The 15,483-nt window shown below is 43.7% G+C and overlaps 1 protein-coding gene across 8 annotated transcripts in view; it reads right to left on the bottom strand.

The window, feature by feature from the left end:
- The window catches only part of DAPK1 (death associated protein kinase 1), a 185,693-nt gene that overhangs the window by 45,691 nt on the left and 124,519 nt on the right, over positions 1–15,483 (bottom strand). For all 8 annotated transcript variants that reach the window (XM_045043702.1, XM_045043698.1, XM_023242235.2 and 5 more), the window contains exons 4-16: positions 14,583–14,721; positions 12,517–12,646; positions 12,287–12,335; positions 12,173–12,199; positions 11,322–11,474; positions 10,910–10,955; positions 9,650–9,739; positions 8,187–8,279; positions 5,832–5,951; positions 5,288–5,386; positions 4,437–4,535; positions 2,986–3,084; positions 1,791–1,988 (exon numbers count right to left, since the gene is read on the bottom strand). In XM_045043702.1, coding sequence (XP_044899637.1) covers positions 1,791–1,988; positions 2,986–3,084; positions 4,437–4,535; positions 5,288–5,386; positions 5,832–5,951; positions 8,187–8,279; positions 9,650–9,739; positions 10,910–10,955; positions 11,322–11,474; positions 12,173–12,199; positions 12,287–12,335; positions 12,517–12,646; positions 14,583–14,721 — 1,342 coding nt within the window. The remainder of the gene's footprint in view (positions 1–1,790; positions 1,989–2,985; positions 3,085–4,436; positions 4,536–5,287; positions 5,387–5,831; positions 5,952–8,186; positions 8,280–9,649; positions 9,740–10,909; positions 10,956–11,321; positions 11,475–12,172; positions 12,200–12,286; positions 12,336–12,516; positions 12,647–14,582; positions 14,722–15,483) is intronic.

Raw genomic sequence — 15,483 nt, 5'->3', positions numbered from 1 at the left:
TCCAGCCACCACTGGGCCAAGTTTACTTGGCCAATGGCATTGTTACTGCAGATCCTGAAGAAGGATTACAACACATTCTTTACTCCTGGCGAGTGGGGGAGAGGCTTCGTGTGCCCCACTCTGAACAACCACAGACTAAGCTGACCATCAGCCTGACTAATTCGGGCGTGGCCCGAACAGTCAGACAGAAAGACCCAACACTTCTTCTTGTCTCTAAATGTATAGAACTTACGGAATTGTTGGCTCTCCAACGGCCTGTTTTATCAAGCGCTTAAAAACCCCTTTTATTTTTTTAAAATCCTTGTTTGAGAGAAAGAGGGACAGAGAGAGCACGAGCAGGGGAGAGGCAGAGAGAGAATGAGAGAGAAAATCTTCACCAAGCTCCACACCCAGGGTGGAGCCCGACACGGGGCTCAATCTCAGGACCATGAGATCATGACCAAAATCAAGAGTCGGATGCTTAACCAACTGAACCACCGAGGTGCCTTGAAAACCACTCTTAAAAACATTTGCTCAGCAGTCTTCACTTACTTCCTAAGCAGAAAGCCTATCATTTGGAGCGCCTGGGGGCTCAGTCAGTTAAGTGTCTCTTATTTTGGCGTGGGTCATTACCTCAGAGTCATGAGATCAAGCCCCAAGTCAGGCTCCATGCTGAGTATGGAGCCTGCTTAAGATTCTCTCTCTCCCTCTACCCCTCCCCACTGCTGGCAATTGCTCTCTCTCTCTCAAAAAAAAAAAGAAAAAGAAAAAGAAAAAGAAAAAAAGCCTGTTTTCTCTTACCCAGGGAGAAACTGGGAAAGCCACGGGAAGTGATGTGCTCAAGGGCTGTCATACATATCAAAGGCAAATAAAACATGCTAAATCGGTGCATCCCAAAAAAGACCAGCCTGGGAATTCCCTCCACTTGTTACGGAACCCCTGGCGAATAGACATGTTGAGTTTCGTGAGCTGCGTAGAGAGTCTGGGGACATGTCTGTAACTTATCTGTTCTAAGGGTTCTCTACCTCAGTATACTAACTGACATCTGGGGCCTGTGCTGGGAGTTGTAAGATGTGTAACAAAAGCACACGGATCTTCGTCCACTAGATGCCAGTAGTAACCCTCACTCCTGGCTGTGACAACCAAAACCGGGCTCCAGCCACCACCAAATGCCCCCCGGGGGCAAGCTTGCTCCCAACTGAGAACCACTTCTCTGCACCAAGAAAACACTCCACAAATGGCAGTTCCTAACTTACCTACAATATCCCAAATTTGACGATACGAGGAACACCACAGCCTCATTTAAGTACAAGCTCACAAACAAAAACAGATTATGCTGAATTTGCTTAATTAATAAAGGAGCACCTGGTCTAGAGTTGCAATTATCAGCCAACTAAGAGTGGTTTTTATCTTTTAACGAAACAGCGGGCGATAAAAGTAAATAAACCATCTATTTCTGTTTCGCTACAAAGTAATAGAGAGTTGCCAATTTTGGTCCTAACTGAAGATTGTCTTAGGCCCAGTGATCAATCACTCCTATACCTGCTTCAAAGCTAAAAAGGCGGAACATAAAATAGACAGCTGAGCCATCTGACCATAAAGTGTTAACATGCCACAAATGAATATTAATTGTCAAACAGAATCTCATATTAATAGATTAATAATTAATTATCAAACAGAGAAGAGAAAGGACCATTATAATTTGCTACATTCGAGTTTGTTATTGTAGGTAATTAATGGAGGAGTCTTGTAGTCCCATCAGCCCCCCGGGTCACCTGCCAGTGCGTGTGATACATCTACCCACAAACCACCTTGTCGGAGGCATTGAGGTCGGCTCCGTGTTCAGACAGACACTCCACGATGTCGTGGTAGCCCCTGGCAGAGGCCGTCAGGAGGGGCGTCTCTCCTTCTCGATTCTTAATGTTCACATTGCAGCCGGCTTCACAAAGGGCTTTGGCCACAGAATAATAGCCGTGCCAGGCAGCACAGTGCAGGGGGGTTTCTTCTTCCTGGCCAAAGAGACACACAGGTAAAGGAGGAGAACACAAGAGCACACCAGTACAGACGCAGTGAGTTCCAGCCAACATCAGCAGCCGAGTCAAGGCAGTACAGAAAAAAGAGCTCGTGGCAAAAAAAAAAAAAAAAAAAAAAAAAAAAAGCAAAATCTGAAATAATGGACGCAGGTCTGATGTCTCTCCTTCACTAATTTTCTTTCCTCAACACTTGGGTGTTGGATAAATTCAGTTTCCCCTGCAGTTTACTAACAACTGACTTTTAGGAGCCCCCTGGAACCACTGGTTCAGCTCTTCTACACAGGAGAACCCCGGGGTGGATGGATTTATAACATCTTTCTTATCAAAGTGCCTTCATTCAGTTCATCTGAGACTCCTCACAGGAGGAGAGCACTTATCTGAGCGGGAATTCTTGTAACAAGCTTAACACCTCAGGATTTCTGTCATGTGTATAACATAGAGATCATTCACATAATTTGTTATTGCTCTGGCAAAGACGTGCTGAGATAATTGTGCTTTAACAAGTCAGGGTGATGGCTGGCCACGAGATCTATAGGATTGTAAGGCCTGTATATTCACAACGAACATCATTAGACACAGATGTCTGTCTACGAGAGGTTAGTACAGTGAAGTGTTTACAGGATGACTCTGGAACCAGACTGTTTGGGTTTGAGCCCCAGCTCCACCATTTACAGGCTGTGTGAGCTTCGGTATGTTACTGAACCTCTCTGTGCCTGGATGTTCTCTTCTGTAAAAGAAGGAGTGAAAATAATAGCAACTCACTCACAGGGTTGTCCAGAAGAGTGAATGAATGAATGAATGAATGAATGAATGAATGAATGAATGTTAGTGCTCCTGTTTGAGTCCCTGCCCTCAGAAATCTAAGCAGAAAACCTACCTTGGATAAAACCCCAAAGGACCCGACCATATCAAACGGCTACGGGTATAGCCACCCAGCAGGCGAAAGGAAGTGAGGTCGGCTACCGTGACCTACCTTGTCCTGGAAATTGGGGTTAGAGCCAAAGTTGCACAGTAACTGAACCACATCGGCATGGCCATAGCGAGCTGCCACATGAAGGGCTGTCTCTCCAGACTGTAAAAGAAACAGCCAAATTCAGAGCACTCTCCGGGAGCAGACTCTAGAAACTCAATGCACAGGACTGGAGGCCCACTCCCATGCACGCCTGGCTCCAGTCCTCCCCTGAAGGGGCCCCCACCACCCTCAGGCCACATGCCCCTTTGGTCCTGGGGTGGAGGGTCCACCACACAGCTAGCGTGAAACCCACATGTGTAGCCCCTCCTGCTTGTCATAAAACCTCCTACGTGAGAATGTTTTCCTTCTCTGTCATGGTGGTTCCCAATCTTCTTTATGTACGGATGCTTGTAGCCATGTGATTTTCTTTTTAAAACACAAAATTCCTGTTTTAATATTAAGTTACTTAAACACAGTTTTATTTATGAGCAAGTTTCTGATTTCATTGTCTATGTTGAGAATGTTATTTCTTACATTCTCAGAGATTAAAAAAAAAACATCACTATTAGCCCACAGTGGCATTCTCCGAATTTGCAATAGGTGCAATTTCCCTACGATTTCCTTATGATATTTTACTTATACCTGTCCAAAAACTGTGAGTATAAACTGATTGATACAAAACAAGATGCTTGTTGCTACCTGACCGAAAACTGCCATCATACGTGTGTGTGTGTGTGTGTGTGTGTGTGTGTGTGTGTGTGTGTGTGTCTTTGACATGAATATCAACCTTTAGATACAGAGCAGTGCACAGTCCATACAACTGTATATGGCAGCTCCGATTAAACATGAAAAGTCAGTCTACAAGCACTAGGAGCAGACAGGAGTTGCACAGTACAACGTATAATGAATGAGGAGGTAAGAATCCTTGGTACATGTTCAAGCCCTGCCCGTGAACTCACAGGGTTCTTGTGTGAACTGAATGAAACACAGATACATGAAAATAAGGTAACTTGCTAAATCAACAGCTTTTGTTATAAGAACTTTGCTCCCCAAAGCCTTATTTTATATGCATTGTCTCATGAATTCTTCTAGTGCCAAGGACTGTAAGGTCAGCACTGGCAGCTACTTCAGAGGGGAGGAGAAGCGTAAAGAGATGTACACATGGCAATTCAACACAAGGATCAGGACTCGGATCTGCTTCTGGTTGTCTTTCTAGTAGAACCTTGAGTTTCCAGGTTATGGGGCAGATAATTTACTGCTTGCATATTATGCCAACTAGCTGGCAGATTTCAGCTAAATGCAGATTTTAATATTAGACTCAGCCAGTAGCAGAAAGATACTTCTGAACTTCCCTGCAGGAAGATTTTCATCATGGACCCTTTTGCTTTGGATCCAGATGCAGGTGGCATGTCCACACTCAAACGTCGCCTCAGATTACTTCCCACTATCCCTAAGAAGAGAAGGAGCCTTACCTTGTCTTTAATATCCAAAGGGCATTTGTTCTCATTGAGAAATCTCAGGGTGTCCACGTGGCCATGCCGAGAGGCCCAGTAGATGGCATTGGATCCCCCCTGCATAAAAACCAATATGGAGTCACATTTCCAGATCCAAATGCACACGTCACTCAGACTCACTCCATTTCCCTTCCTGTGTGATGGCAAACTTCAAAGGAGCAACTTCCAAGAGGAAGGAACTCTCGTTTTATTCTTTAGTTTTGATAAAAAGACCAAGGTGATGTAAGATGTTAACATTCTGGGAAGTAGGGCGAAGGGTCTCCAGGAGCCCTCTGTCCTATCTTTGCACCTTTCTTTGGTAAATCTAGAATTACTTCAAAATCATGTTTTTGTTTTCTTAAAACCTTCATGTCAATCTCCGGTTCAAATTTCCTCCGTAGTCAGGATCGGCTCTAGTCCGTGTACAGTTCTGTAAAATCTATGGCCACATGGACCATCCTGACTTTGTTGCCCTAATACACATGCAGACAAATACATCTCTGATGAGATTAATTAGACGATGAAAATTTTCCCCGATGTGACATCTCATAACACTGTTGAGTACATGTGATGAGTAAGGAATAGATCTGGGGTAGCGCGCAAGGAGAGGCTGATGCTGAGCAACCGAGCCAAGAGAAAGGGACGTATTTGCCTTTTTGTTTGTAACACGGGTCAGACTGGACCAGGCTATGGGACAGGACATCTTCCTTTGTAGGAGACTGAGAAATGAAGTAAGGGGCACATGTGGTTTTCCTCTGTTACCTCTGTGATAGGAAGACATTTGGAAATACTTAGGAGGTAATTCAGTGGCAATAAAACAGAATTATGACCTTGTCCTGGACATCAATTCTTGAGCCTCTTTTAATGAGCAACTGTAGTATTTGAATATTCCCACAGCCAGCAGCGATCAGTAATGGAGGTGTCCCGTGCTGGAAGAGACAAGAAAAACATTTTTTGAGGTTTGGTAGGCAAGGAAAAGCAGCTGTCACCGTTGTCCAACACCACACAGCTTCTTAGGTCTCAACAGACGTACAACCACTGCTGTGTAACAGGAATGGGGACAGCCGGGGGAACACCCAGCCTTCCTCTGCTGGATTCACACTCAAAGGTGACAGTTTCATTTCCAGGATGAGCACATTCACAGTGTCGTGGGGAAAGGCTTTGCATGGAGAAAGGCCCTCGGTGCATTCGACCTCATTTCTAACTCAATTCACTCTCTACGCAGAAGTGATTTCTCCACAGTATGGAGTTTGTAACAGCAAGGGGGGGATGGAGAAGCAGAAGGGATCTTTTTCACCGTGAACTTGGAGGTGTACAGTCACAGTGACCACCCCCCACCCCCCGCCCACTACCCCTGGCGGAGCAGTAGCAGACCTTGTTGGGTTGGTTAACGTCATAGTTGGACAATGAGCCCAGGAGGTGCTGTAGGCCTGGGACGTTGTCATCATTGATGGCGTGGATGATGGCTTTCATCACAAAGGAGTCTTCCTCATCCTTGAAAGGGACGAAGAGGGAAAAAGAGTTAGCTTGCTGGCCATGATCCTCTTATCAACATAAGAGAAATCAATGCTCATTTGTCAAGAGAAGCATCTAGAGGAAAGTAGGCCACTTAATCTACAAATCCACACAGTCATGAAAGGAACCAGGAGGTTACTTTTTGCTCCTTCCATGTAGGAAACTAACGCCACCTTCTTTTACCTGTGCCTTAATGTCACTTGCATCATAACCCAGATGGCAAACACCTTTCAAGATTCAGATTTAGAACAACTGATAACAAATTATCTTCTGTGTTTATCTTGGAAACCTTTCAAAATATATAGTCCCAGAAACCACTGTAGAAAATATCAGGCATAACTCAGAGTCTAAAAACCATAGAACCAAAGAAATGATACCTCTGAATTTTACAGTCTTAATTTGTAATTTGTCCAATTATAGAATTGTTATTTTTTGATCACTGGAATTTCTTCCTCCTCTAAGTATAGAATAACATGGCAAAATTCTCTGAAAGCTAGTCACTATATATACATATATGTATATTTTAAAGATCCTAAAGGAGGAGTAATGTAAAAATAAAGGCCAGAAAAAGGAAAACAGATGCATTGCTAATTACAAAGAGAAAATAGAGAATGTCAAACTGGTTAAATCCTTGCCAATTTGTCAAAGTTTTCTTATAATAAGATATTTACCAAATATGGTACATTAAAACTAAAGAATAAGCTAGAAAAATCCCAAACAATATCTCTGGACTCACAGAGGTGTGGCTCCTCATATTTCAAATCTGGAAAAGCGTTATCACAGAGGCTGAGTCTCTGCTTGTGGGGTGGAATGGAGAAAGCATTTCTCTGATTTCTGCTTTCTCTTCTCTATGGGTCTGAATCCAAACCTCATGAGGGTTTTAATAATATTTGGACAGACTCCATGTTAAGAATGTCATAGGTTTTGCTTTTCCATTACAATTCCAATTGATGCCTAAGAGACATTTTCATGAAAGGGACAGTCAAGAGAAATGAGGTGAATGGGGGGGGGGGATAAGCAGATGGTTACGACAGGTCCTCATGATCAGTAGGACATCAGAATGATGAGGGAACATGAGTTCCAGGAGGGGTCATCCCACCTAGAACCCCCACGCACCCTGGGGCCCTCTCCCTCCCTAAACTTCGCACTGTGACACATATATTTTCCTCTAAGTGCTTATTCAAGATTATTTTAATTTATAACATTTAATTGTTCTCATCTTCCTTAGGTTAACAGATTTTGTCTTGTCTCTGGTTCCACTGTTACCCTCAAACAATTCCCAAACCTAGACTTTCTTTTCCATGTCCTCCTTCTCCGACCTTATTTCTTTCCCATTCCTGTTTTCTCCTTAACATTTCTCCTTTGACTCTACAAGGCTACACCTGGAGGCTCAGTGAAGCAACTAGCTTCAGGGCGGGGATAGAGCTCGTGTCTGCTGATGTGTGATCCTGCCCATGGAGTCCCTGGAGTCATTCATGAAACACTGACTATGCATACACGGGAGCAGGTTGGTTCTCCCTTCTCTGACATCCCCTTTACCACCAGGGCTCCCAAAGCCCTGTTGTCTGACTGTCAGGGGACAGTCTTATTGAATTCGGATGTGTCCAGTCATATCTGAAGACTTAATCTGTGATTAGGTTTCAGTGTTCATTACGGGAAAAAGTATGGAATTGTTCTCAAGGGTTTTAGGCACTCAATACAATGTCAACAGAGCAAGTAGATTTAGCCTTCTGGTCTACCACAAACTCCCCCAGCAAGCTCCACAGTATTTGCCTTGACTTTGGGGGGTGTGTGTTGGTAGGAGGAGTATTTGCCTCTTTTATGGTATTATGATCAAGTATTTTCCAAGGTCAGTGGCAATAGAGGACTCTCATTTTCTTCATGGAAATTAGAATAAACTCTTTCCTCTTCTGCTGGCCAGTCATTCTCTCACCAAACTGTGAGTGTGGGAGGAGTGGGGCAGGGCGTGGTAGTGTCAGAGGTAGTGGGTGGGACTGGGCATGGTGCCAATCCAAACAAAGAGAAACAAGAATGAAAGAACCAATACGGTATGTCAAATCAGCCACCTAACTCCCTACCTTGAGCAGAGGAAGAACAGGCCTGACACTTCCGTGACTTTAGGTTTTCTGGGTTGTTGAACAAATCAAACAACCTAAACATTGGAAATACACAGTTGTAAGAAAGAACGTCAGCAAGGCAGACAAGTGTGCTTACCAGAGTATCGTCGCTTCTGGCAACACTCATGTTACTCCTGGACAAGAACGACCTGGATAATCTTTGGCACAGTGATATCAAGCGAACGGATTGCTTAAAAAAAAAAAAAAAAAAAAAAAAGGCAGGGAGAGAGGAAGAGAGAGAGTTTACGTAAGGATATTCAAATTAGTACAAATGACAAAGTCTTTGAGACAGCGTTCACTGCTGACAGCATGTTCTTTAGGGGTGGGAGACCTTCCAAGCAGGTTGGATCATATACGCCTAAAGAAATTTCTAAAGGTCTTACAAATTAAGACAACAGGATAGAGATTCTCCTTCCGCATTTCATTATTAACTACACAACTGTATACTCTATACCCCTTCTCTCTTAATATTTTCTTCTCTACTTTTTGAGGAATGGAATCTTACCCTAACAAACCCCTTGCACATCCCCACTCAAGGGTCCTGTCCTGTGTCCTTGTGCCCAGACAAGCTGGTATTAATAGTAATGTGACTATCAAAACTCATATAGTTGTTAGAAACAAACAGGTGGGGAACTCCTTAGCCTATAGGACAAACACCCCTGCATTTACTCTCAAAGGCAAGAACAACAATAGGTAAAACAATGTGTGTGTTGGGGGTGGGGGGGGGGGTGAGTGTGGGTGTGTGAAAAAGAGAAAAAAAGAGAGAAACTTATGGTGTTCTCTCTACATTTTAAGCCTAGTCTAAGGGCTTCTTTCAGACTAAGTGTTAAGTCTTAAGTAACCCTAGTGCTGTGGTCCTCCTCATCCCTGTCATGGCACCCTAAACGTGATGGGTGTGAAAATGAGGTACATTTCTGGCCCAGTGCTCAGAGACATGGCAGGTATCTGCTTCCTCCGGGCTTCACATGGTCCTGGGCATAAGAAGACATCCTGTCACCTTCCCAACCTTGAATTTCTATTTGTTCAAGGTTGACTGGAATGCCCTTTAGAGCCATGCCCCATACAGCCCCTGCAGAAGCCATTCACATTGAAAAAGGACACGAGACCACAGTACAAATGCTCATGGCCTCACCCCAACCCCCATCCCAACCATTCATAGACCAAGGCTGGTTTCAGAGAACCATTTACACAAGTTCTACTATAAATGCACTCCCATGCTGCTTACCACAAAGAACAGAGTTATTCAAAATGTGGTTTGTTGAACTTAGGAAAAGATTACACTATAATTTTGTTGCACTGATTTAAAAATTTGCCTTGGGAATGGTCTTGATTTAAAACAAATGCAAAATTACATGCAAAAATAAGACTTAAAGAGGACTGAAATACTATTTTTGCTTATCTTTTGAAAATAGTGTTTAATGGTGCAGAAGACTATAGAGTCAATTGAAACAAACAAAAAGGATGCACTTTTGAAGGCCAATGTCAGAAGAGATGAGCCTGGCCACAGGGAGTGCCACGGAGAAAATAAATTAGTTATCCCTCCCTATCAAACAATCTTACTTTCCACTTTTTCCGGGCTGCGAACTTCTTGAACTTCTCCATGTTGACTGCCGACGCCTTTCTACTAAGTGCTTGTTGGGTATCTTTAGGCTAAAATCAAAGTCCAAGAAAGCAAATTTAGAACACTCCAAGATGGAAATGGGTTACATGACAACTTTTGGAAACCTGTAGTTAGTTAGGATGCTTACACACTCACCTTAGTAAAATAACAGAACAAGTTGGGATAACGTGCAAAAGCTAGGAACCTAGTCTCCGGAGGGCAACTCTTAGGGCTAAGGGTTTGATAAAATCCATAAAGACTGGGTCTTGGGAAAAGCTGAAGAGTTGGGCTCAGAACAGGCTAAATTTCAACTTTCTGGACTGAGAGTTTGGGAATGGCAAGATTCGTGGTGAGGTTATGTTATAAGGCATTTGAACTTAATATATCATCAAGTAATAATTTAGAGCTGGTAGGAACTCAGAGGTTAGCAAATTTGGCCTGGCTGATAGCATTAGGATCCGTTGTACTGCATCTTTTTTGGGAGGCCATTAGTTCTACTGATGAGAGGAGACACCATTGCCTCCTCAGGGAACCCACGCAACTGCTAGGAGCTCATGCAGCAAAGCTCTCTGGATGCCCCAACCCTACTTCTGCGATGCAAGTTGTTGCACCATAATCCCCTCACCGGTTCCATGACTTTATTCTGTAATTGCCACATTCCCTCACCGTTGGTCCTTTCTGTTCTAGCCGGAGCACTTCAGTTCTTTAACCCAAATGGCAATGGGTGTTGCAGGTAATGTAAAGGTATACGTTGTGCCAGGGGGCGGCCGCTGGCCCTGGCCCAAAGGCAGCTGTGCAGCGTTTGGGTGGCCTTATGGAATGAGGGCTCAGTACTGGTGGACATTCAGATTTTTCAACAGACGCTGGAAATCCAGATTTGATACGGTATTTAAATGTTGGCAATTAATTCCAAAAAATTAAAATATTCTCTGGGCCAACATCCCACAGGTGAAACCAAACATGGCTGTTGAGTAGACCTGACCCATTTACAACCGACCTTCAACTCCCCATTTACAATCCTGCATTGTGATAGCTTATTCTCCTCCATCTCCGTGATCATTAGGACACTCTCATCTGTGCACCATCTTAAAATAGGGCACCAATGTCAAAACCAATACTTCAGATGTGACCTGTGGTGAGACCCCCACAGTAACTAGGCCTAAGGCAAATGCATTCCGGGATGTCCTATAATACCAAACCAATCACAATATGCAACTTACCTTGATCCAGGGATGCTGCAAACTATCTTGAATTGTCATTCGCTTCCTTTGTAGGGGGAAGGGGAAAGAAAAAAAATGCTGTGACCATAGAAGCAAACACTGAGGTTGTTTCCATGCCAGTTGGGCCTACCAAGCAGATGCTCTGGAAAATGCAGTTCAGGGCCTGCTTCGTGGAAGAAAGCTGGAAAGAAGTCAGTCTTTCTGTGACTATCTTACTGTGTCTGCAGGGACTGACTGAGCAGGTGCAAAGGCCCCGCCTGCATTTTCTGAAGCGTTCCACATGGCATGCTTTCCTTTGCCACGTGGAACCCACCAGGCTCTCATAAACGTGGTCCGCATGCACAATACAAGTGCTAGCCCTGGTCCTGCTGAAGCCATGGCCAAGTACCCCTCAGGAATAATGGACACTCACTTTGGATCCTTGACGAGGAGTCTTCTTATGAAATCTTTGGCTAGGGCACTGGTATTACTGAAGTATTCTTCCTCAAATTCGTAGTTGACGGCAGATACATTTGCTAACGTTTCTTGCTTAGTGTCTCCAAGAAATGGGGAGGCCCCACTGAGGCTGTTAATAAAGTGGGGTGCAGAACATGAATGATTACCTCTTGGGCTATCATGTCATTCCTAGCATATCTAATAACGGGAGTGAGGAATAATATGATAATCTGTCCTTGGGCAGTCACTTCAGAATCCGATTACATTTTACAGGGCATTTAGTTGTCACGCACAACAGCTTCAGCTTAATGCATAGGATGCATTTAAAAAGTTAATCTGGAATAGCATCTCTTAGTTAAAAAAAAATAAAAAAGCTTCCGACTTTGGCTCAGGTCATGATCTCACGGTTTGTGGGTTCGAGCCCCGCACTGGGCTCTGTGCTGACAGCTCAGAGCCTAGAGCATGCTTCAGATTCTGTGTCTCCCTCTCTCTCTGCCCTCCTCTACTCATGTTCTGTCTCTCTGTCTCTCAAAAATGAATAAATGTTAAAAAAAATTTAAAAAAAACACCGCTTTCCTATTGTCTCAGCAGTGATGGACAGCCACGCTTCCTTCAGTGATTAGGCTGTAGTTTCTGATGACTCATTGCGAATTAGGAGAAAATGTTTAATTAGTATAAACTACACGTGTTCTGGGGGTGTGAAATGAATATGTTTACATAAAAAGCATGCATAAACTGAAGAGATCAACATGACATATAGATGGTTAATAAGACATATGGTCTCAAAGAAAGAGGAAAAGAATACAAGGCGTGGATTTTGGTACTTACAGAATATAGGTTATCACCCCAATACTCCTAGACACAAAACGAAAACAGAAACAAATGTCAGAAGAATAGTACACTAAAGCGGAAAAATGAAAGCATCAAGGACATGCTCCTTACCACATATCTGCCTCAAGACCAAGAGGTTCATAGTTGACTATCTCAGGAGCTAAGAGGAAATAAACACATGTTTAGTTTTCAGAGAAAGTGAATCAACAGATTCTATCTTCAAGTATAAACTAGAAATATGTACCAGGGAAATAAATGATGTTACAGCAGGGGAGTTTCTGCCAGTATAATTCATATTATTGATGAGAAATAAATGAGCACAGGAGAAAAAAAAAACTTACCAACAAACTCTGGTGTCCCAAATATGTTTTTGAATTCATTTCCAAAATCAATTTTATGGGCCAACCCAAAGTCAATGATCTTGATCCGAGGTTTAGGGACATTTCTATCCAAAAGCATTATGTTTTCAGGCTTCAAAAAAGAGAGAGAAAGAGAAATAGTACACTGGTGTTCAAAACAGCATATTCACAAAACCAAAAGGTGGAAACAACCCAATGTCCATCAACTCATCAAACATGCTACAACATGGATAAACCTTGGAAACATTAGGCTAAGTGAAACAAGTCAGACGAAAAAGGACACATATTGTATGATCCCACTTATCAGAAGTATCTAGAATAGGCAAATTCAGAGACACAGAAAGCCGAAGGGTGGTTGCCAGCAGCTGTGAGAGGAGGGATGGGGAGCTCGGGATTAATGGATACAGGGTTTCAGTCTGGGAAGATCCACTAGTTCCAGAGATGGACGGGGCGATGGTTTGCACCACAGTGTGAATATACTTAACGCCTCTGAACTGTACACTTAGAAATGGTTAAACAGGTAATTTTCATGCTATGTTTATTTCACCACAATAAAAACAAAGAGCTATGATATATTATGCTGAAGACAAAGTGGTAGGATTGTCCCCTGCCCCCCACCCCACCCCGGAAAAACCACCAAAGCCTAGGGGTAAGAGGGTAGTTGTAAGAGAACACCAGGAAAAATAAATGTTGTGGTTTAGGTTCTCCCAGGAGCAGACTTGTTGACAGAGATTCGGGTGCAAGTGGCTTATGTGGGAGCAGGCTCCAGGGAATACTTGGTAGAGGATGGGGAGACAGGAAACAGAAGGAAGGAAACCCACACAAGGTGTCTTGTCAAGGTGAAGGTGACTGGAGTACAATCCCTTTGGGGAACTTAAGGAGGAGCAGCACTGAGTTTTCCAGCTGGAGCATGAGGGAGCCGGGGTACTTATCCACCGACTCCCCGTCCTCCATTGCTAACAGCGGCCTCTGTGGGGCTTTACTCTGGCATTTCCAGCTCCCAGGGCCAGAAACCAGACATCAGGCAGGGAGCCGCAGGTGTGTGCAGCAGCGGTATTCAGGGCGTGTGTTAGTGAGTGTTGGGGGGATCTGGATGGGGTGTTGACAGCATTGCTACAAGAAATATGGAGGAAGTCCTCCCTCCTCTGAAGCCTTGTCCTAGCTCCAACGATCTGAATCATTCACTTGTCAGTCGACCACATGCTTCTTTGTGACTACCTTCTCAATGCCTCAGATTGTACCTCGATTCTTCCGTTGTCACTGTATGTTGCTCCTGTGCATGCCTTTCCTTCCTAGAGAGACCATAGCTTTTCTGACAGTTAGAACTAGGACGTGCCTTTATATCCCCCACAGTGCTGTGCCTCCAGACAGGCAAAGACCCCAATTAGCCAATCTCCGCGTCTGTCTTGATTGATTGCCGGTGACAAAATCAGGCCTTCGCATCAAGAGGGAGAGGAGAGATCAAGACATCTTCCACCTTACATGCCCTGCAGCCACAGGGGATGCAAACTGGACAGCCAGTGGCCACTCTAAGCTGAAAACATTCCATAACCAATAGCAGCTTAGAGATCTGGCTGGTAAACCCCTTTGATTCTTCCCCAGGGATTCTTGAATGTAATCATTCGTCCTAAGCCTCTATCCCACAAAAGGTTAGGAATCCTTGAGTAGGCATTCATTATATACCTGGTAATTTATCTTCATAATTCCATCTGTTAAGCTCATACAGGATAGGGGCACCTGGGTGGCTCAGTTACACATCTGAATCTTGATTTCGGCTCAGGTCATGATCTCATGGTTCATGGGTTCAAACCCTACACCGGGCTCCACGTTGATAGTATGGAGCCTGCTTAGGATTCTCTCTCTACCTCTCTCTCTGCCCCTCCCTCCCTTTCTCTCTCTCTCAAAACAAATAAATAAACCTAAAAAAACAAACAAACCCATACAGGATTAAAAAAATGTATCTCTTTCAGTTGCTTCAATTTTTCATAGCCAACCACCAATGCTGGGATTTGCATAACCTTCTCTCCGGCTTACACTCAGCAACATACCTTAAGATCAAAATGGGCAATCTGAAGGGAGTGTAGGTAGTAAACCCCATTAAGAATTTGTTTCAGAAACTCAGTTGCTTCCTCTTCAGTCAAAGATTCTTTTTCAGCCAAGAAGTCGAACAGCTCGCCACCTGCCACTCTGAAAACCAGGAAGCAGAGGTTACTGAGGATGCTTGTTTCATACAGATTTGTTCTCTTGTAGACTATTGGTGTGCTCAAATTTCAGGCAAAAGAATGGCCTAAGGACAAGCCGAAACTGCCAAGCAAGGAATTAGAATTCATGCTTCTCACCACTGGGCTGACAATTCTGCCCATTTGTACTTGAAAGCACCTGGATACCATTCTCCTGATGTGCTATGTTCACACATGGAGGCAGGGAGCAGAGACGTGATGGAGCGAGGGGGAGGGAAATGTATATTTAAAACCTCTTCCTTACACATACTTACAGGTGAAGTCTTAATTCACTGATTTAAAAAAAACAAATTATAAGCCAACTTTGGGCAGCATTTATAGAATAGATCTTCCTAGCACAATCAGAAAGTACCTGGAAAGTTCATAATCCGTATGCTAATCAATTGTTTTAAACCCCAAATCACAATATATGGCCTACAAGGATTTTTTGTTGTTGTTTTATATCCATTTATATATAAATACTTATGTATTTATTAAAAAATCACATTTCATAATGAATTTAACAAATACCTTCACTAATAAGAATACATGTACACTGGGGCACCTGGGCTTCAGTTAGGCGTCTGACTTCGGCTCAGGTCATGATCTCACGGTCCATGAGTTCGAGCCCCGCGATGGGCTCTGTGCTGATAGCTCAGCGCCTGGAGCCTGTTTTGGATTCTGTGTCTCCCCCTCTCTCTGCCTCTCCCCCACTCGCACTCTCTCTGTC

This window comes from Felis catus, chromosome D4 (assembly GCF_018350175.1).
Source record: "Felis catus isolate Fca126 chromosome D4, F.catus_Fca126_mat1.0, whole genome shotgun sequence".
Taxonomy (NCBI): domain Eukaryota; kingdom Metazoa; phylum Chordata; class Mammalia; order Carnivora; family Felidae; genus Felis; species Felis catus.
Note: the sequence above shows the minus strand (reverse complement) of the source record. Positions and strands in the feature narration are given on the sequence as shown.